The sequence below is a fragment of the Dicentrarchus labrax genome, unplaced genomic scaffold, assembly GCF_905237075.1.
Source record: "Dicentrarchus labrax unplaced genomic scaffold, dlabrax2021, whole genome shotgun sequence".
Classification (NCBI taxonomy): Eukaryota; Metazoa; Chordata; class Actinopteri; family Moronidae; genus Dicentrarchus; species Dicentrarchus labrax.
In genome coordinates, this window is record NW_026136711.1 from 3,895,664 (window position 1) to 3,917,666 (window position 22,003).

The 22,003-nt window shown below is 40.5% G+C and overlaps 1 protein-coding gene, 1 long non-coding RNA gene and 1 pseudogene across 5 annotated transcripts; 2 read left to right on the forward strand and 1 right to left on the reverse strand.

Annotated features, from left to right (window-relative positions):
- The window catches only part of LOC127372304 (Fc receptor-like protein 5), a 57,469-nt pseudogene that overhangs the window by 30,833 nt on the left and 4,633 nt on the right, over positions 1-22,003 (forward strand).
- Positions 5,111-7,834, forward strand: LOC127372308 (butyrophilin subfamily 1 member A1-like). Its single transcript, XM_051415872.1, has 3 exons — positions 5,111-5,395; positions 6,719-6,790; positions 6,945-7,834. The coding sequence occupies exons 1-3, from the start codon at positions 5,341-5,343 to the stop codon at positions 7,391-7,393; spliced, it is 576 nt and encodes a 191-aa protein (XP_051271832.1). The 5' UTR covers positions 5,111-5,340; the 3' UTR covers positions 7,394-7,834.
- On the reverse strand, positions 11,417-19,826 carry LOC127372312 (uncharacterized). Of its 4 annotated transcripts, none has more exons than XR_007886618.1 (4): positions 19,497-19,826; positions 15,998-16,129; positions 13,712-14,073; positions 11,417-11,520 (listed from the first exon to the last, which is right to left on the reverse strand). It is a non-coding gene; the product is annotated as an uncharacterized LOC127372312 (long non-coding RNA). The 4 variants fall into 4 exon arrangements; XR_007886619.1 differs by lacking the exon at positions 11,417-11,520 and adding an exon at positions 18,394-18,447 and having other exon boundaries at positions 13,384-14,073; XR_007886620.1 differs by lacking the exons at positions 11,417-11,520; positions 19,497-19,826 and adding an exon at positions 18,394-18,620 and having other exon boundaries at positions 13,393-14,073.

Sequence of the window (22,003 nt, forward strand, 5' to 3'; positions counted from 1 at the left end):
GATGGTTACCTCTTCTTCTTCAGAGAAAACCGCCCATATAGAAACTACAAGCATCCATCTTTTAGTGGTTGAGTGGAGCTGATGGGAAGAAGAAGAAGAACGGAGACGCTTCTGTGATTCTGAAGAACTTCACCATCAGCGATGCTGGAACATATGAGTGTGTGATTGGTGATAGAAACTCTGTTATTGATAGTTGTTGGTGTCCTCTGGAAATATTAAAGAGTTCAGTCCAAAAAGAGACGCATCATTTCATCCTTTAATTTTTTCCCCCACAGGATTTATAAAATATGTTACAACCCCAATTCCAATGAAGTTGGGACGTTGTGTAAAACGTAAATAAAAACAGAATACAATGATTTGCAAATCCTTTTCAACCTATATTCAATTGAATACACTACAAAGACAAGTTCAAACTGATAAACTTTATTGTTTTGCAAATATTCACTCACTTTGAATTTGATGCCTGCAACACTTTCCAAAAAAGCTGCGACAGGGGCGTGTTTACCACTGTGTTCCATCACCTTTCCTTTTAACAACACTCAATAAGCGTTTGGGAACTGAGGACACTAATTGTTGAAGCTTTGTAGGTGGAATTCTTTCCCATTCTTGCTTAATGTACAACTTCAGTTGCTCAACAGTCCGGGGTCTCCGTTGTCGTATTTTGCACTTCATAATGCGCCACACATTTTCAATGGGAGACAGGTCTGGACTGCAGGCAGGCCAGTCTAGTACCCGCACTCTTTTACTACGAAGCCACGCTGTTGTAACACATGCAGAATGTGGCTTGGCATTGTCTTGCTGAAATAAGCAGGGACGTCCCTGGAAAAGACGTTGCTTGGATGGCAGGCCAAAGCACACTTCTCCACTTTGCGTCAGTCCATCTCAGATGAGCTCGGGCCCAGAGAAGCCGGCGGGGTTTCTGGGTGTTGTTGATATATGGCTTTCGCTTTGCATGGTAGAGTTTGAACTTGCACTTGTAGATGTAGCGACGGACTGTGTTAACTGACAATGGTTTTCTGAAGTGTTCCTGAGCCCATGTGGTAATATCCTTTACACATTGAAGTCGGTTCTTTAATGCACTGAGGGATCGAAGGTCACGGGCATTCAGTGTTGGTTTTCAGCCTTGACGCTTACGTGCAGAGAATTCTCCAGATTCTCTGAATCTTTTGACCGTAGATGATGAAACCCCAAAATTCCTTGCAGTTGTACGTTGAGAAAGGTTGTTCTTAAACTGTTGGGCTATCTGCTCACGCAGTTGTTCACAAAGTGGTGAACCTCGCCCCATCCTTGCTTGTGAACAACTGAGCCTTTCGGGGATGCTCCTTTTATACCCAATCATGACACTCACCTGTTTCCAATTAACCTGTTCACCTGTGGAATGTTCCAAACAGGTGTTTTTTGAGTATTCCTCAACTTTCCCAGTCTTTTGTTGCCCCTGTCCCAGCTTTTTTGGAACGTGTTGCAGTCATCAAATTCAAAGTGAGTAGTATTTGCAAAAAAACAATAAAGTTTATCAGTTTGAACATTAAATATCTTGTCTTTGTAGTGTATTCAATTGAATATAGGTTGAAAAGGATTTGCAAATCATTGTATTCTGTTTTTATTTACGTTTTACACAACGTCCCAACTTCATTGGAAATGGGGTTGTAAAAAAAAAAATCAAACTTTATCTATATGGACCCTTTCAAACTCAAAGTCTTTTGTGTGAATCTTTCCAAGGAACCACAATGCATGTCCTCAAGGACAATGTAACCTCAATGTAACCTCTCTGTGTCAGCTGACAAACAGTGAACTAGGCAGAGTCACTTAATAGAACAGCTGAGTTAGCTGCACTGGTATCCGGCTAACAAGCACTCAAGGAAATGAATTGATCATTTTACAACACAAGGCTGTATAATGAAGTGAATGTTTGTATGTGATTCATGCTGCAACAATAAAAAAAGGTAATCAAATTCATTAAATAACAGAAAAGATATATAAAATAAAAGTTGCCTTAAACAATATGTACAGTTATTTACTGTGTCTGGTTGGATGTAAACAGCAGCAACAACACAGTGATGATAATCTGGTTTCATCTTCACATAAAAACAAACAGTGTCCATACAGTTGGACTGTCACTGGAAGAGTCCGCCTCTTCTCGTCCTGCACTGTCGGCTCTGAACGCGGTCCATCCATCCAGGATCCGGGATGTTTGTGGAGCTGGTCTCTGTCAAGATGTGAACACAACAGTCTCTTGAACAGTTTGACCAGCCTGAGTCCCATCTTATCCAGACTGGACATTAGCCAGGAGCAGCCTCAAGTCGCTAACTGGTAACTAGAGGCAGCTACAGCTATATCTCCATCAGGAAACTCCATAAATCAGTGAATAAAGTTATGAAGTTGTTTTATGATAAACAGTGAGGCCCTGGCCCTGTCTTATTTTTGGTCTGATAAAGGGAGCTCCATATGAAGTACTGAAGTTAGTGACTGAGTAACAGTGAGTTGAGAGTCACAGTCAGTTTAATTCAGGTTACACTGCGCACCAGAAATCCCAAGTCTCTGTTACAGTGAAATGATGCAATGATTCACTGCTTGAAGACAACATGATGATTCTTGCATCAGGACTTCCCCTGGCTGTCTGCCAAGTTACACCAGACTTATCAGTAATTGCTCTGCAGTGATTCACCTGAAACAAAACTGTAACAGATTTGAGATTTGGGACTTTCACTGGATATAATTCTGCAGTCTGAAGCAATTTTAAAGAGTCCAACTAGAAAGCAGGAAGTGATGTAATAACAAAGAGGAAGCAGCAACCCCGAGCCCTCCACCCATTTTCTCTGTATATGTACAGAAGTAATTGTTTTATTTGATTTAATCCTAACGTTCTGTGTATGTGCAGCATGAAGGAACCACAACTGTTTGTACAAATTTGTGTTATATAATGACATAATGCATAAATTCAATTCATTTCAGTTTTGACCGAAAGTTATCTCACAGTCACACAGAGACCCAACAGTTGTACCTTGAAACGTGATGTTGCAACAGGACTGGTGATGTTATCTGTGTATGGGTGACATTTGCTCTCCATTGAACGGCTGGTTCAGAGACGTTTGGTTTTGGTATTGTGGCGGTTTGTGCAGGCTCACGTGTTAAACAGGTTTGAAGAAGTTTAGTTTTGAGATCACTGTTGGAGATTTCAAAATGCTGACATGACAACGGCTCTTACGTGTCTTTTCAAGTTACCATAAGTAGATTTCCTTTTTTGTTCTCAGCGGTGACTGTAGTGTGGTACATTAAGAGCAGTTAATAGTTGGAGGTTTAATTCCCAAAACATAAATTGTCAAGATTGGTGAGATATGGCTCAGTGTAAATTTTGGTCATTCAATTTTCTTTTCAGAAATGGGAATTAAAACACAAAAAATGATTTAAAGTGTTTGACTTTAACTTCCTATTGAGTATAACAAACATATATTGTGAGACCGGATGTGGTCAAATGTAGGATTGCCAGTGAGCCGGTGTTGAAGGCGTAAATATATTTGGAACCACTGTGGTAAATTTAGACAAAGCAATTTCCCTTTAATTTTCTTAAGGGAAACAGTTTTATCATTCAACAAGACTTCAGTGAATCATGATATGTGATATAATGTGAGAGGTTGTTGCTGTACGGTGTGTATTTTGTCCTTTCTTGGCTCTCCAAATAAACACCTGTCTAACTCCAGAGTTGGGCACATTGCCAATTTAGTCTCTTATGACCTCATCCAGTGTCAGAATATGGTTTCTGTTTTCTAGTGATTTTAGTTTTTATATCATGAAATAGAAAATGAAAGGAAAACAATTTTTTTAATTCCCCTTTTTACCGTGAAAAAGAAAAATGCCATGTATATGAATTAAAAATATTTGCATTTTAAAATTAAAGTCAAATAACCACCAAAATACCTGTTTCTGAAAAGAAAAAGAAATGTACAAAAATGTTTTTAATTAACTAATTAATCAAAAGTATCCATTTTGGATATTTAAAATCAATTTTGAATAAATATAACAATCTGCTAAAGCGCACATTTATGGTAAGAGTTATTTAAAAGATGAAAACAGAGTGACCATGCTCATGAAGCTGTAGGAAAAATTGCTTAAAGGATACCAAAATATGTAACGACAATTAATGAACCTCACACAGGGCACCAAAAGGTGTTGGTGCAACTGGATTATTATCAATTTTGGGCTATCAGAGATAATCAATATTAATATTAAATGATGAATGAGAATTTAACTTAAAGAAGGGAAACTCATCAAATATGGACGCTTGGTCAGTCGCCCTTTAAAATATCTGTATGCGCAGTGTTGGTAAGGATAAATATGTCAAACAAAGCCACAGTAGTTAACCCTAAGAAATCGTCACAGTTAAGTACTAAAACTATTTGATCAGGTTCAGGACAAGATGATGAGTTATGTACTTGACATCATTTTAGTACGTTATATAAGTTCACTTGCATCAAAAAAGTGAAATTGTGAGTGAATAATTAAAGTCTTCCATCCACCCGACCTCCTCCGTGTGCTCAATTTTCATAAATTGTCCCAAATATTTAGGACAAAGTGCCACATTTTGATTTGCTCTAGTTTTCAAAAATCAGATCACAGCACGACAGATGCTTTTCTAAAATGTTTTTTATGTATAAAGCAGAAATCCATACTTGGCACACGTGGGTCAATTGTCAACAGGGAAAATTGCGAGTTACCACAAAGTGACAAGCTATGCAGATTGATGCGTAATGTGATGGAAAGTACCACAAAGAAAAGAAATGCAGATAAAAGAAAGACTGCATGAAGATGTTGGAAGACCATAATAAGAACTGGAAAACTTTAGCTTCCTTTTCTTTTTACGGTATTTACGAAGCGTGGGGAAAGTTACATTAAAATAAAATATAGTGAAGTCAGCCTGATATTGCTGCGGAACTGGACGGGAAAAGAACACGTGGCTGTGGTTGGGATCTGGTTTGTTGGGATCTGGTCTAAAAGTTGAAGTTTGGTTGGGTCATGCTTACGTAAGCATGCATCACATCTTGTTTTACAGGGGGAAAGATTATTGAGTTTCAATATAAAAATACAAAGAAATCAATTTTTTGTAAATTGCTTGGCATATATTGTTAAATTAGGTATAACTATAACTATTCTAATATAACTGAAGGTAAATAACATGATTTTATATCTTATATATATAAAATAAGACGTTGTTACACAGAATGCCACGCTGAGAGAGCCGCCCAGTTGCAATTAGATATAAGACAGCCTGTCAAGCCTGATGCAGAATATTTACAGGACACAGGAGACAGAGAGGGTTAAAGACAGCAGCTGATCCACATCCACATGGCTCCACTGGCTCCAATCCTCTTCCTCTTACTTCTGACTCATACGTCTTCAGGTAAAGATTTTCATTGTGGATAGATTCAGGTGTTCATTACAGGAAATATTTATTTAGATTATTTTTAATTTCAGGTTTCTGAATAATGAGACTGGATTTTGGAAGGTGTGTGAATAACAGTTCCAATTTAGGCTGTGCTTTATATGTATATGGAGATGACAATATTTAAATCTACTTGATTATAGAATATTGGGTTTATTATTACTTACTTACTAGAGTGAACATACTCTGATATTGTTTTGAAAAGGCCTGTTGGGTACGGAGAGAGGAGGGTGAGGGTGTGACGTGTTTCTTATCAAATTACTACAAACAAGGGAAAACATTTACTTATATCAGTAAGAGTATCAAAGTAAGCTAAGTAAGTCAGCTGCTTTTAAACTGAAACTTCGAACAGGATGGAGTTTCCCTCTCTCACCTGTTTCCACTTTTATGACTTTTATCCTGTTTTTGTCACGTTCCGTCTGTGATGATATTCATCGGCCATGATCAATAATAAATAAGAACAAGATAATTCATATAAAATGTATAGATAAATATAATGTGTTGAAGATGTAAGGAGGAGAGAGAACAGATAGTTGTGTAACAATGTACTGGGTAAAAGTAAAATGTTGTTTAAAAGTAAAGCAACTCCTCAAGTACAGTAACATAAATGGACCTGATCTGGCCCAGTGTACATACATACTGTATTCTTTCATCAGTCTGAGAAGCTGAAACATGGTAGCTGCAGATGTTAAAGGTCTATATCTTTCTCAGACACACACATTAAAGAAACACTGCAAGGAAAAGAAATAAAACTCATTGTAAACCTAAAATGACAGAAACCATCAGGATGTGTGCTTGGATTTTTTGTTGTCCCATCTGCTAACATGGAGGCTTTTTATGAGCTATACTACAGTCAGCCACCAGAGGGCGACAGAGAGGGTTTGGCTTCAGTGTTGGAGACCTGTCATGTCGTCCATCTTTATCTGTGTGGATGGTTTCCAGCTGTATGTCCCTCAGTACAAACACTGAATGCTTCAGGTCTACCTTGCTGCTTACCGGTCAGGAACTGTCTCGGTCTGTCTGTGGAACTCGAAACCAAAACAAGGGTGCCAGATACATAAAGACAGACAGTGTATCACCCAGTTTTATCCAATAAAGAACATGTGCCCATGTAGCTAGCTCCAGTAGAATCAGTCTGGTGGTTTGATTTCATTTAAATACACTATAGATCAACATTAGCCACATACTACCTACAGTAAGAGCCTGCAGTCGTTACACTTTATTTAATTAGCTGAACTTTAATCAGTAGCCTAATATTCAGTTTATGTGCTCGTCATGCAGATGCTGCTCCAGTGAACCTGGTCCTCCCTAGACCTCTACAACCCTCTCTTATATTCTCTGAAGGAGAAGAAGGTGAGCAGGGTTTTGTTAATATACCAAGATTAAACATGGAGCTGATGGTGGAAAATATCTTTGAGATAAAAGTTAAACCCTCATCTGCAGTAAAATAACTGGATTACTGACTTTTGATTCCTGTTTTCTCTGGATTGTTTCTGTTTGTTTTTAGGCCCACAGGAGGTGACAGTGAGGCCTGGACATGATGTCCCTCTTCAGTGTCAGGGTCCCAGCGACAGCCCCATCACAGTGGTGAAGTGGAGCAGATCTGACCTGGACTCAAATCCATATATCTTCTACTTCAGAGAAAACCGCTCAGATGAAGACTACCAGTGTCCGTCTTATCGTGGTCGAGTGGAGCTGAGAGATCCAGAGATGAAGAACGGAGACGCCTCTGTGATTCTGAAGAACGTCACCGTCAGCGACACTGGAACATATGAGTGTGTTGTTTCAGTCAGAAGGAATGGAAACAGAAAGAGAAACATTGATCCCTTCAGCGTCATCAAGCTGAACGTCAGACCTGTTTCTGCTCTCAGGTCAAACAGCTGGGCACATCTGGGAGGGCGGAGACGAGGACGGAGGACACGAAGGTGGAGGAAACCTGGATTTACAAAATTGTAATCCTGAGCCTGAACCTGACAATCCAACAGTTACTTAGTGCCTCTCTGCTCACCATTATCTGTGACGTGCGCTGGCTGTCATCAATAGTTACAGAAGATTGTCGTACTCGAGACAAAGAAGATGGAAAGCAGAACTTTCTCCAGACTCACTGGAACCAAACCAGTGGAGTAAAGTGGTGAGACTTTCTACCTGCTGGGATCCTCTGGTCCCACAGAGGACAACGCAGATTTAGAAAGACTTTTATTTAAAGATCTTTAGTGGGCATGACTACTGTATTGCTTTCTTTACAGGTCTCAGATCGGACCACCATCATTGATCTTAGACCTTTACACTGCCCGACTCATGCCTTTCATGTTTTCTGTAAAACACTGTGAACAAATAAACTTTTTATTTTCCAGAACTGTTTCCTTGCTGAACTTTTGGGGAGGGACAGAAACACAAAGGGGGAGTTTTACACTTTCTCATTTTGATTGATATTAACTACAACAATGGGTTAATTCTACCAAATAACTTGGTTTAATATTCAATCCAAATGCTGGTTCACATTAACTGGAATACTGGGTTAGTTGTTCCTCATATAGACAGTACTGCAATGGACTACAGTCAGCGGTTCAATTATTTGGACAAAGTACATCAACATTAATAGTTGTAGTAATGCAAATCATACATATATATGCAATAAACAACACTTTTAAACAATGTTAGAATTTAAGAGAAAGATTTATTTCTAAAACTTCATAACCACTGTGAATTCATAAACACTGTAATAAATGAATAAATGAATGAATGAACAGCAACATTACTATATTACCACTACATGGTAAAATGTCCGTAGCTGTCAAGTGCGCTATAAAAACATTATTACAGCTAATTAACTAATGCCACTGATTGAGCAGAGTAAGCCAAAAAGCAGTCTGAGGCAGCTGGCTATTTTAGGAAGAGCTTGCTGTGTGGGCAGTATCAAGTGATTCTAACTAGAACGGACACAATCCCTCAGCCATATGAGCAGTAAAGGATAGATGCCAACCACTGCAAGGACTACTATCTGTGTCCTTCTGTTCCTGTAGAGCGGGACCACTGGTCTCTGATCTGTTCTCATTACATCATTTAAACTTTCCCCGTCAAGTAGGTTATTCAATAAAATATAATGTAAGACACACAGAAAACTAATTGTTCGTGAAGTGGCCATTATTAAATGCCAATAAGAAGAAACAAGTAGAACTAGTCCGACCCAATGTGCTGCAGAAGAAAAAGGATCAAGTCCTCCCGTCTTTAATTCAAAGTGAGTATTGCTACATGGAGAAATTTCTCAGCTGTGGACTCACCACCATCTCCTATTTCTTAGACCACTTTCTGGATAAATTCCCCCACTGCTTGGGGCAGGTAATGTCCTAAAATGTAAAATGCCTTGAAACATGTATCAATACCCGACTGCGATCCAGCACTCACTGCAGCTGCAAGGAGGAAGATGAGGACGGCACCTGGACAGACACAGTACGCAGGGACACAGGAGAGGACAGCTCAGCCAATCGCTGACTGATGATAGACGCCCACTGTAAAGCAGCATATGAATGCAGTCAGACAGCCAGCAGGTGGCAGCACAGGAGTGTCTCTGTCTGCAGGTAAACAACTCTGCTGGAGTTCACAGAGTGAGCAGGGTTTACCTTTGTTCTGTCCTTCGACACACACAAACAACAACCACAGCCCCCATGACAATGTCAGGACGGGCCTATGGCGATATTTCTCTGGTAACAGAACTTTTGCTCTGCTCCACTCATAGACTGAGGGGAAATAACACCAAGTTGAAGCTGTTTTTAAAGCTGTGAAGATTCAGGGTCTTTGAGAAAACATGTCGCACTAGAACTCCAGAGGCCAGCTCCCCACTCAGCTCCGGCTGTACAGCTGTTAATGAAAAATGAGTTCAGTCCAAATGGTCCCAGTGAGACTGTGGAGGAGACAACTGGGTGCTTTTAATTTAAAGGAGAGTGAACAGCAACAGCAGTGTTTGTGTAAAGTGTTAACCAGAATAGTGTGAGGCTGTAGAGAGTGCTGGAATAAAGACTGAATATTGACACTGACTAATACGAGAGAATAAAGACTCTAACTGCTCTGTGTGTTTGGGCTGCTCAGTAAAGATGGCGACTGGAGGACTCGAGGCTGCTGCTCCTCTGCTCTTCAACCAGATATAGGGAGAATGTACACAAATAGGCCTAGTATAAACTTACCAAGCACTGCACAACACTGATGCTGCAGACTGAATATATTACTGACTGGTCCAACAGCAAGAAGAGCAGCTCGCCGTCTGTCTGCAGACCTTTATTTCCCCAAGCTCTCTTTATCCAACCACTAAAAGCCAGTCCACACTCACTCTCTCTCTCCTTAGCTTCCTCTGTCGTTACCCTGCCCGCTCTGCCTGCACACGCTGTACATTAATGACAATGTATTAAAACACACTCTCACAGTTCTGTTTGTTATATTAATGGACAATAATCATTATTCTGATTCCATTATTGGACATTTGTCACACTAAAACATTTTATTTTGGAGTGCAGATGTTTGTGCTCCTGAGGGAAGTGTGATTATATTCCCATCTGCTCTAAGTGTGGTTGATGAGTCTCTTCTATATCAGATATACAGAGAGATAAGTCAGTAGACAAGCGACAGTAGATAAGCTCTCTGAGGAGAAGGCCTGCACTGCTGTCTGTTACCTGTGTGCTGTTGCCTGGAAGCTCTGCTGTAAATAGTGTAGCTGGATCTAACCTTACATTCTTCCCTGGAAGGTGCCTCAGAGTCAGATGGGTGGGCTCCTGGGCCTCAACCTGACACCCCCCCTGCTGCCTTCCTCTGTGGGACCAAATGCTGTGTGAAATCATACCCATCAGCTGTCTTCACCTTTTCCTCATTGATGGAAGTAGAAAGATGGGAAGGAAACAATAAAATCACCCAAATCCTCAACTTTGTATTACTGTTATTTATTTGTTGGAACAAAGTTAGTATTAGTACGCAGTGAACCGTACGGAACCATACAGCAACAGTTACACATAGCCTCACACTCACAGAGAGAACAAAAATAATGCTGAGTCACCATACATGTGTTGAGGTGTAAAGAGGTCTGTGGCAGCTCAGAGGAGCTGATCACCCACTGTAGTCTCCATCCATGTTGGTTGTGTCTTTGTAGTCTCCATCCATGTTGGCTGTGTCTTTGTAGTCTCCATCCATGTTGGTTGTGTCTTTGTAGTCTCCATCCATGTTGGCTGTGTCTTTGTAGTCTCCATCCATGTTGGTTGTGTCTTTGTAGTCTCCATCCATGTTGGTTGTGTCTTTGTAGTCTCCATCCATGTTGGTTGTGTCTTTGTAGTCTCCATCCATGTTGGCTGTGTCTTTGTAGTTTCCATCCATGTTGGCTGTGTCTTTGTAGTTTCCATCCATGTTGGCTGTGTCTTTGTAGTTTCCATCCATGTTGGCTGTGTCTTTGTAGTTTCCATCCATGTTGGTTGTGTCTTTGTAGTCTCCATCCATGTTGGTTGTGTCTTTGTAGTTTCCATCCATGTTGGTTGTGTCTTTGTAGTCTCCATCCATGTTGGTTGCGTCTTTGTAGTCTCCATCCATGTTGGTTGCGTCTTTGTAGTCTCCATCCATGGTGTTTTTGCTGTTGGAACCTGAAGATGAAAATGTACATTAGTCAGAAATGACTGAACAGAATCCATTTCTTCTTCTATATCCCTCATGTTTGACTCTGAGAATCACCCTGAACTCCACTAACTCACCTGAGTCTGTGACCTCCAGTTGGATGGTTCTGATTGGGTCAGTGTCAATGATGGCTCTCTTACGACGGCTTGAACCACCTGTAACAACTCGACACTCGTATGTTCCTCTGTCACTGATGATCACGTTCTTTAGAAGTAAAGACACGTTTCCATCCTTCAGCTCTCTGTCTGTCAGATCCACCCGACCCTTAAAGGATGGATGTTGGTGAGTTGGATCTGAGTGTCCGTCTCTGTAAAAGAGGACGTAGTCTGGAGACTCCAGGTCAGTTCTGGTCCACTCTACAGCTCTGATGGAGTCATCACCAGCTGAACATGGCAGAGTGACATCATCTCCAGGATCCACTGGTATCACAAGTAGCTCTAAAAACCAACAATAAACATCCAGAGAGAAAAAGTTAATACAGACTCCACAGACAGGACACACAGTTTAAACAGAAGGCCTCTTCACACACACACACACACACACACACACACACACACACACACACACACACACACACACACACACACACACACACACACACACACACACACACATCATGTATGCTAATGTAACATTTCAAAAGCAATATCATCAACTGAATGTCAAAGCTTGTACTCCTGTATTATCATCACTCCATTATCTGTTAACTCACAACATCCACATTGATTAGTTGGTCTATGATCACTTCAAACAGGCTTGTGCATAAAGAAATGCATATAGACTGTGGTTACTCAGGGTAACAGGAAGATATTACTAACATTATTAGACATACAAAAATAACTGCAACCTATTTTTAGCTATATTGTATAATTAAGATTTTCTATCTTTTCTATTTTCTATCTATAATCACAATTATCCAAACACCACACTCAATTTGCATAATTCCTAGATTGTTTGCAAAATGACACACTTCAGTCAAAACATATACACATATTTGTGAAAATGCTATTAGTTTTCATTTAACCAACACAGTCCTCAATGATCAGACACTATTGCAGCCAGTTTCACACTGCTGTGATAAATAAAAAACACATTTGTAAAAAAACTAATTTTAGGAAATAGCATGTGCTAGATTTTTGGCCAGACATTGTTATGTAAGGGATAATTTAGATGTAAAAAGTGACAAACCCACAACATTCTTCATGATTAGTTTGAGCTATAGGGAGAATGTACACAGATAGGCCTACTATAAACTTACCAAGCACTGCACAACACTGATGCTGCAGACTGAATATTTCAAGTATTTATTTCAATACTTACAGTATGTCTTACCATAATCAGTTACAGTAATCAACCAACAATGAAATCAATGAAACAAATAAAATCTGTAGACAAATAAAAATTACTGCATGAAGTATATACACATCTTTCTGCCTCCATCTACAATCTATTGACAATAGAAATCTTTACCAGCAGCAGCTTGAGACAGGAGGAACAACAGGAGCACAAATGGAGCCATCGGAGCCGAGTGAATGTCAACCTGCTGTCTGCTACACTCGCTGTCAATGTAACTACTCTGACTGGAACTACCCTGACTGTAACTACTCTGACTGTAACTACTCTGACTGTAACTACTCTGACTGGAACTACTCTGACTGGAACTACCCTGACTGTAACTACTCTGACTGTAACTACTCTGACTGTAACTACTCTGACTGGAACTACTCTGACTGTAACTACCCTGACTGTAACTACCCTGACTGTAACTACCCTGACTGTAACTACCCTGACTGTAACTACTCTGACTGTAACTACTCTGACTGTAACTACTCTGACTGTAACTACCCTGCACAGTCTTATATACTGCTGTAGGCAGATCTCAGCCTGATTGACAAGAAGACTGGGTTTTCTAAATGTGCTGTTCAAGCTATTTCAAAGAAACACAAAGAAACATGCAACGTTGACGATCGTAGATGCTGTAATGCAGCAGATGAAAAACACATCAAGTTAATTTCCCTAAACCATAAAGCTGAGCAACAATAATCTCAACATGGTGCATTCACCTCCACACTGTGCAATCATATGAACCAGTGCACAGTGAACATGGCCCTCTGCTGGACTCAGACTGACACTGTTTCTGACTGATAAAACTGATTCAGATTCAGTGTAGCACTGATAAGTTAGTCCAATCCTTATTATATTTCAGTATTTATTCAAAATAAATAAAGTAAAAAACTTACTTAACATAAATGTATGACTTACAACTAATGTTCCAGATTCAATTATTGTGATTGTGTTCAGTTTCAGTCGTATAAAATAAAAACATGAAACATTGGAAGGTTGTTAACAAGCTTGTGACAGAGTGTGACAGTACGAGCTGGCCACAATATGGACCCAGCAGACACCAGATCTGTCTTGGAGGCACTAAATGAGCTGTGTTCTATTACTGAGAGATTGGGCTTTACACTATCAGCTACCTCGGCAGCCCTATATTCCATTTCTGACCATAGATCCTCCTACACATTGGACCTTTAAATATCATCTGCTGTTTGCATTATTATCTAATATCAATGTGTGGTTGTTTTCTGTTCAGTAGAAACTAAAGTGTTGTTTCTCTTTAGTTCTGACCTCACTGCTGAGCCGCCCAACAAACCAAGGTTAGTGAACTTCTTCTGTGACAGCTGGAAGGTTTAGCCACTGAAGGCCCCATGGACATGAAGCTCAGGCTGTAGTAGACACTGAAGGATATTCCCTCCATGGCTGAGAACTTAGCAGTGATTGCAAACCTCAGGGAAAACTTGATTGACCTCTGATGCTGGGATTAGCATCAGATCCCTGCATCAGAGGCCTGTCTGCTGCCCGGTGGTCCTGAACTCCAGCTGCTGGTACTCACAACTACATTACTGGTCTACAGGTCATCCTCCAGAGCAGCTCGACCTCCGGGTTGTCCTTCTGTTGTTGCCCCGGCGTTAGGGGGTTTCTAGGTGTATCTGTGAAATAATGACAAGGGTGATGATAAGGTCAGACAATATAATTTCATTGCATGTGTGGACAGAATTACTGATACAGTAATACAGTATATACGTATATATGTATATATGTACAGTATACTGCAGGCTGAATGTGAATGATCATCTACACTGTGAACATTGCACCATATCCCTCTGCTTTATCTGTGAATGTTTGAAATGTGTTATGTTAATTAAGTTGCCTTGTCTTAAATTAAATTCATGCAATATTTACTCACTGTTCCTGACAATGGGAGTGGATTTAGGGCAGGCAGAGGGACAGTGAACAGGAGGAGTTGAAGTGATCAGCAGGCAGTAGCATGAAGGTCGGGAGAGTTTGATATTGTTTCAGTCACTCTGAATGAAGTCACAATATTAAGATGATTTGCAGTTGCCCTCATTGTTTGGGTCTGAGATGTTAGTGCCCCATCTAGTGGCAGTGAACTGTTAATATATAACCTTTAACAGTGATGGTAATAGAATAACAGAATCCTGATGTTATCATAAAGTGAGACGGTCAGCTCCTGCTGGTGCTCACTCTGTCAGTCAGTGTTTGTATCCGAGGATAGTTCCTTAATGCTTCTACATTCAGGATATAGTACTGTGATCCTTCAGCTCTATCAATTATCACTCTCACCTTCCTCTCTCTCTCTCTCTCTTTTAAAGAGACTCCTCCCCAAATGAGGACCTCTGATCACCAGGAAGTCAAGAGTGAGTGAGTACACTGCTCTCACTGCCACAGACTCTGTTCATTTCTTCAAACCACAGCTACATGCTACATGCTACATGCTACATGCTAAATGCATGAACAGAGGAGCTTCTGTAACAGTTTCAGACCTGCAGACTAACAACCTGCTGGTAAACAATGGAATAACTGCAGTCAGTGTGTGAACTATACCGCGGCTTTCGGGTGGGCTCACTTATATTGGGGGGGGCGTGCCTCAGAGCGAGGACTTACTCAAAACACATCCATTATTACGAGCCTGTAGGCAGGGGCGTAGGAATGAGTTAAACATTGGGGGAGACACATATTGGAAACCTGACAGATCCGTTAATGGTTTGAACAGAAATATGTCATAAATTAACTACACTGCAAAACATTCACCAACATACTTTATTCTACTATAAAGATACATTTGTAAAGATAAAGGAAAACACATTTTGAATGGCAGTAATGAACTGATAAATATCAAATCAATTCTGTAATTGCAGGCCTAATCATCCAGTTTTGTAGATTAATAAATAACATATTGATCAAAATTTGAATTCAAATTTTCTGAATAAAATTTATTTTCTTAGTTGTAAGTTATGCCTCAATGAACAGACAGATACATGCAAAGGTTAAGGTGAAAGGCAAAAACAGCATCAAGAATTTTAATATATAAACCAACTTGTTTTTACTCTCGAGTGTGATTCCCTTCCACATTCCCACTAACTAACTGGTGTGTGAAGGTAAAGGTAAACGAAAAAGACATTAGAATGGATGTAATGAACTGATAAATATCAATTCCTGTGTAGTTTTCTGTCACAAATAAAAGTTGGATAGCACTGTACAGTCCTGTATTCAATCATTTGCGTGCCGTGTGATTTTTTCAGTGTCAAACGTGCCGTGGCACACAAAAGGTTGAAAAACACTGGCCTAGGCAAAAGAGCCAAAATGTTTTTTCCTCCTGTCATTTGCAGCCACAAATTGCTTGCAAATTGACTTCTTGTCCAGTAAGTCAAGTTTATCCTGATGGACATGACAGACAGCAACATGGTTAAGTCTGTTTTGAGTCATTGTGGACCGGAGCCAAGTTTTGAGCCTGTGGAGGACACTAAAACTCCTCTCTGCCTCAGAGGATGAAACAGGGACTACCAAAAGCAACCTCACCCGGTTTTCCACTTGCCCAAATAGTCTACATACCTCTACAGGCAATCCACGAATGATCCCTGCAGCCTCTTCAAACAGAGTTTTGAAACTTGCCTCATCTCTTTCGGCCTTGAGTGAGGTCCTAACAACTTGGACAGCAGCCCTCATGCCAGCAATGGTTCTCTTCTGAAAAGAGATGTTCAGGCATTCAAGCTCACAAATCACTGCTGAGGCAAGGATGAGACTAGTGATGTCACGATACCAAAATTATTGTTTCGATACCAAGTCAAGAATTGTGATTTCTTTTCTGTAGCAGAAGAAAATGGAAATATTTAAAATATGATGGTGATAAATTTGTCATAAGAGAGGATCTAAATAGTTTATGTGTGATAGTAACAATAACTTGTGACTAACTTAGCTTCTCTATATGCAGCTAACACTTTACCATAACATTATCATAATCAATAATAGGAAATAATGAGTTAACCTAATGTTATTTAAGCTGTGATATATGGATTAATATAGGCTAATGTTTCCTGTACTTCAACATCTGATTTCTTTGATGGTTAACTTTATATTTGAGTCCATCATTTCTTACAAGGCGTTTCACAAATACACCTCCTCCTCTGCGGTCTGTGCTCTTTAAATGCTGTAATAACCCAATATAAATAAATCCCTGACAAACATGCACATGCTCTGATTATAATCATATAGCCTATAGATCATTTTAGCTGATGTTTGTATGCTTTATTTTAGCAGCTTGCAAATGATTAACGTTATCTGTGAAAGTTGCGTTTTCAGAGATGTTGAATTAGTCATAGGCAGTCTGTTGGTCAGTCATGAGCATAATGCCCATAGTCAGTCTACTATTTCTCTAGATAGCCTCGTCAAACTACGGTGGTGCAAAATAAACCATAGCCTACTCATTTGACTTATTTAAGGGCATGAACGTGGTCGTGTTATCTTTCACATACTAACTGTCGGTCTTTAAACTCCTTGTACAACTCGCCGTGTTTGTCGGCCGAGTGTTTCTCCAGGTTGGAGGTGCTGGCTCTCTTTGTTTACATTCGTTTGTAACGTTAGCACTGACGACAAACAGGTCTGGACTTATCGGTAGCTTTGCCCTCACTGTCAGCAAGGTAGGCAAAGTACTTCCATATTTCTCTCCTCGCGTCATCTTTTTCTACCAGTCGTGGACCGGCGGCCACAGTATCATTGTGCTCGCACATGCAGCCATCTCGTTACAGTGTTTGTCACATGACAGCTGCAGCATGAGGAGAAAACACACAGACGTCCATGGGGAGGCACTGGAAGCATGCTGCACACACCAACATGAAATACGTCTCTTACTAATCTGGAACGCGGTCATTCTTAAAAGTATCGATACTATTAAATTTAGGAATCGTGGCGTTTTTAATTTCCGAGAATCGCGATACTTTTGAAGTATCGGTGCACCGTGCAACACTAGATGAGACCCAAAACTGTTTTGCCTTTCCTAAACTGTCCTAGCAGGCCATTAGCAGTAGAGGCAGTATTTGAGGCACCACAAGCCATCTCCTGCAAGCTGGACAGCACTGACCCATACTGTGACAAAACAGCTGTGATGGCTTTTCTCAGTATTGTCCATCTCGTGGGACACAGGGGTTTTATTGCAGTGCATGATGGATTCTCTGCTATTGCTGCATGAATCGCCTTAAACTTCCCTGAATGAGACAAAAGGACTCCAAGCTGGTTGACCCAATCCAATGAGTCTCTGATCAGAACAGAGGCTGAGCAAGCTTTCTGTGTGATTAAATTAGTACAGTGAGCCCCACAATGAACGTAAAGTGCTAGTGGCTTGTTTTATCAGTGCCTGTGCACCAGCATGCTTCCCAGCCATATTAGCTGCCCCGTCATAAGTTTGACCTCGTAAACCATGCCTTGGTAATAGGGTTGCTTGATTATGGAAAAAATCATAATCACGATTATTTGGGTCAAAATTGAAATCACGATTATTCAAACGATTATTTTTTTAAACTTCAGAAACATGCTGCATTTATTGGACATTTGTCAAAAACACTTTGCAAGAAGTCCTCAGTTACACTTTCCTTTCCCCATAAACATTTGTAAGTGTCCTCGTTATCTGTTCAAACGAAAACAACGTGACAGGAGAAGACTGCAACTTGTGTCGCACCCACCAGCGCAAGTATAAATAGTTACGGCGCTCCCGTGACTTCACATTGTCGCGCAACAGGTCGGGAACGGCGAGTATACCGAGCGTATGATGTGCAGTTCATGCTGCAGGGGAAGGACGGAAAATACGCATGCGCGAAACAGCTTTTTTCTATACAACGTTGCACAACAGAAAATGAGAAAAAAAAAATCGTTTCCCTCCGATTTTATTAGTTTTGAGATCGTTTGGCCCCAAAATCGTAATCATGATCAAATTTCGATTAATTGAGCAGCCTTACTTGGTAAGTTTAATCTCAGCAGCACATCTTTAACTACTCCAGCAAGGCTTTTTCCTGTTGTATCAGAAACAGAATACAAACCAATGAACTCTTCATGGGGCTTCAGGTCATTGTCAACATAACGCAGGCAAATACTTTCTTGTTCTTGCCCAGAAATGTCTTGTGTTCCATCCATAATAACTGCATACTGAAGAACTGGTAGATCTCTGATTGTATCAGCTATTCCACTAACAATAATGTTGCTCATTGTAGACAGAATTTCATTCTGGATCTGTGGACTGATGTAATCTTTCTGGGACCTCTGCAACCATTTGGCTAAAAGGACATCATCCTCTGCCTTGTCTTTCAAGAGTTGATAAAAATTACTGTTTTCATCCTCATGTCCTCTCAAGGCCTGTCCCTGTCGTGCCAAATATTTGATTGAACTCACCAGTTTGCCCAGACAGTGTCTGTTGTCTGCTTGTTGATTTGCCTTAGCACTGGACAACTGCATTTACAGGGTGATTTTCTTGTGCAGTCACAGAGACAGCATGACGGAGGGTATGACTACTTTCATATGCTTTAAATTTTTCAATAGCTTTTTTCCAATTTTTTAATCCAGAAGTGATAAAGACGGGCTCTGATTTTACAGCAAATGGTGTGAGTTTGTCCTGGGAAATTCTCATGCAATAAAAACACAAAACCTCCTTCTGCACTGCATCATAATGTAGCCAGGGAAAGTCCTTGTACCACGGCTCTTGGAAGGAGAGAGTTCTGTTAGACAGGACTTGAGTGTCAATACATTTTGGGTGTGGCTGATATGACTCTGTCCTCTGTCCCCTGACTTCAGTGTCTCTCAGCTGTCTGTCCCTGCTCTGAACACCCTAAAAGGAAAACAGTCACAATGTCACACAATGCGACGAGACTGCAGTTACTACGAGCACCCTAACCCTTTAAGGTTAGGTGAATAAGGTACAGAAAAATACTGATGGGAAAGCTAGTGCAATATTAAAATCATGTTTGTTATATTATTGTGTAAGTTAAACCGTGTTCACTTCTTATCATGTTCAAACCTTCCTCTCATGATCAAACTAAAATCACCTCAGCCTTCATATAGCACCTACCTGCAACTCTGCAGTGCTGCTCTCCCTGCATCACCCTCACCACTGTGAGTGTCCAGCTGAACTTCATCTGATCTCTGATATGAAAGCAGTGGAGATGAATAAGGTATAGAAAAACACTGATGGGAATGTCAAGAACAAGCGAATACACAGACAGACTAACTCCTTGCTAGATGTGGGGATGTGTAACGTTACTCGTTTTCAAGTTACATGGGTACAATCCCGCTTCCCCAACAGTCTGAGCCGCTGAGGGGCGGCCGGTGACGCGACACTGTGTGGCGCTTTCAAAATAAAAGCCAGCGAGTTAAAGATTTCAAAATCAAATTTTTTTCTCCTCCGCGGTTTAATTTTTTGGGTGGGACAAATACAACTGTCTCCAATATTGCAGGGGACCCGTCCCCCCGGTCTTTTTTCGTTTCCGATGTCTGATTTAAAGGGACGTTTAAGACATAGCGCCCCCACGCTTCAATGGTGAAGACAAGAATTGCATGCAGGCCGGTATCTTTATTAAAGTGAAATAGTGACGCGTCATCCGCAAATCATACATAAAAAATAGCCTAATTTTACACATGATAATACAAAAAAACAAAAAACAAAACAAAAAGGAAATCCATGGGAAAAAACTTTTAGAGACCCCCCCTAAATTTCACAAATCATGTTTTCGGGGGAGCTCATGTCTCATTAAGGGGGCTGAGACCCCCCCTGGCTCCCCCGTAGTTCACACCCTGGCTGCAGTGATCAGTGGTAACATCCTGGGAGGGCAGGCAGCCCCATCAGCTCTACCGGTCAGCTAGTCCCGTGGTTCCCAACCTTTTTTCCTTGAAGCCCCCCTTTCCTGTGTCCAAGACAAGTCAGGCCCCCCCGACCCCAACCCCAACCCCTACCCACATACACACACTAAATAGGTATTAAATAGCTTAATGAATTTAAATGTGGACCAAAAATATGTTTCAATTTGAATTATACAGAGTTTGGATTATCCAGTTGGGTGTGTTATTGGGATTTTATAAATGTAATCTTTGTAAATAATAACTTTGGTAACCTCACAACCTCAGCAGACAAACCACATACTGGACCTGTGTTACAGAGAGGAACTAATGTCCATCTGACAGGAGCCCCGTCTCCTTATATCTCAGTTAAAATCAGTTCCAGAGACATAAAACATTTCTGCAGGTAGAGGATTTCATTGTGAACCGAGTCCAAACACATGCTGCTTTTCAGAGACCAAAAGGTGTGACTGCGTCTGTCCCTCAGTCTGTGTCCACCCTCTGGCTGTGATAGTGACCGGTCCAGGTGAACCCCAATGTGAGCTGCTGTTACTGACATTCGAGGTTGGATGTTTTATAGGCCATTAGTTACAGAAAGCCTGTTTCCTGCTAACAGCAGAGAGAAAACCACAGCACTGATACATAAAGAGGAAGGAGGTGGGCTTTACTCAGTGTGACTGCTAAACTCTAATGCTGATCTCAGATGGCCAAGATCTAAAATGGAGGAATCCTCTTTACAGTGGCTGCTGGGTGAGTAAATATCTACTTTTTAACACTTGGATATTCAGTTCCTTTCTGACCATAGATCGTCCTCAGTGTTACACATTGGACCTTTAAATATAATCTGCTGTTTGCATTATTATCTTATATCAATGTGTGGTTGTTTTTTTGTGCAGTAATTTAATTTAACTGCTAATTTCTGCTGATGTCATTTATCCACTGTATAACAACACAATGCCATATACAGTCCTATATATTTATCTTTATTTATCCTCTTTACAGTTCTCTACATTTATCTTATGTGATTTTATTTTCCATGAATTTTAATTTACTTTTATTCTTATCTCTACTTTCTATATTTAGCTAAGAGTTTTATTGTTTATATTATACTGTATTTTTGATGCCTCTTTTATTTTCTTTCTTTCTTTTTCTGTAAGTGTTTTTGTAAGCTGCTGGAAATCCTATTTCCTTGCAGGAGTCATCCCAAAGGGATCAATAAAGAGAAGTCTAAGTCTGTTCAGTAAAAAGTGTTGTTTCTCTTTAGTTCTGACCTCACTGCTGAGCCGCCCAACAAACCAAGGTTAGTGAACTTCTTCTGTGACAGCTGGAGGATATTTGAAAGTCAGTAAGAAGCTAGTTGCCACAATATCAGCAGGATTAACTGTTACAGAAGATCAATAAACTGATCACATTTATAAATCAGACACATGTGGCCGATCCTCTGCTGGGTTTAATGCCAACATGAAGAATTCATCAGATCATATCTGAGTTTGAGTCAAAAATCTTCTCTGAAACTCAGACATCAGTTCAGCAGTGAGAGATTCTCTCTCTCTCTAACTGCATCTCTCTGTCTCTCCCTCCAGCCTCTCTGACTGTGAGTCCCAGCAGCTCTCAGATGTTTAAAGGACAGTTTGTCTCTCTGAGCTGTGAGGAGGACGACAGCTCTGCTGGATGGACACTGAGGAGGAACACAACCAGAGACACCAGGACTCAGTGTGGAGTAACGTGGGGAAGATCAGCTGG

Bases quoted from the DNA above. Each gene is read 5' to 3' on its own strand.
- LOC127372308 (XM_051415872.1), top strand. From the start codon at position 5,341: ATGGCTCCACTGGCTCCAATCCTCTTCCTCTTACTTCTGACTCATACG. The intron at 5,396-6,718 runs GTAAAGATTTTC...CTCGTCATGCAG, and splicing joins TCTGACTCATACGTCTTCAG to ATGCTGCTCCAGTGAACCTG. The intron at 6,791-6,944 runs GTGAGCAGGGTT...GTTTGTTTTTAG, and splicing joins ATTCTCTGAAGGAGAAGAAG to GCCCACAGGAGGTGACAGTG.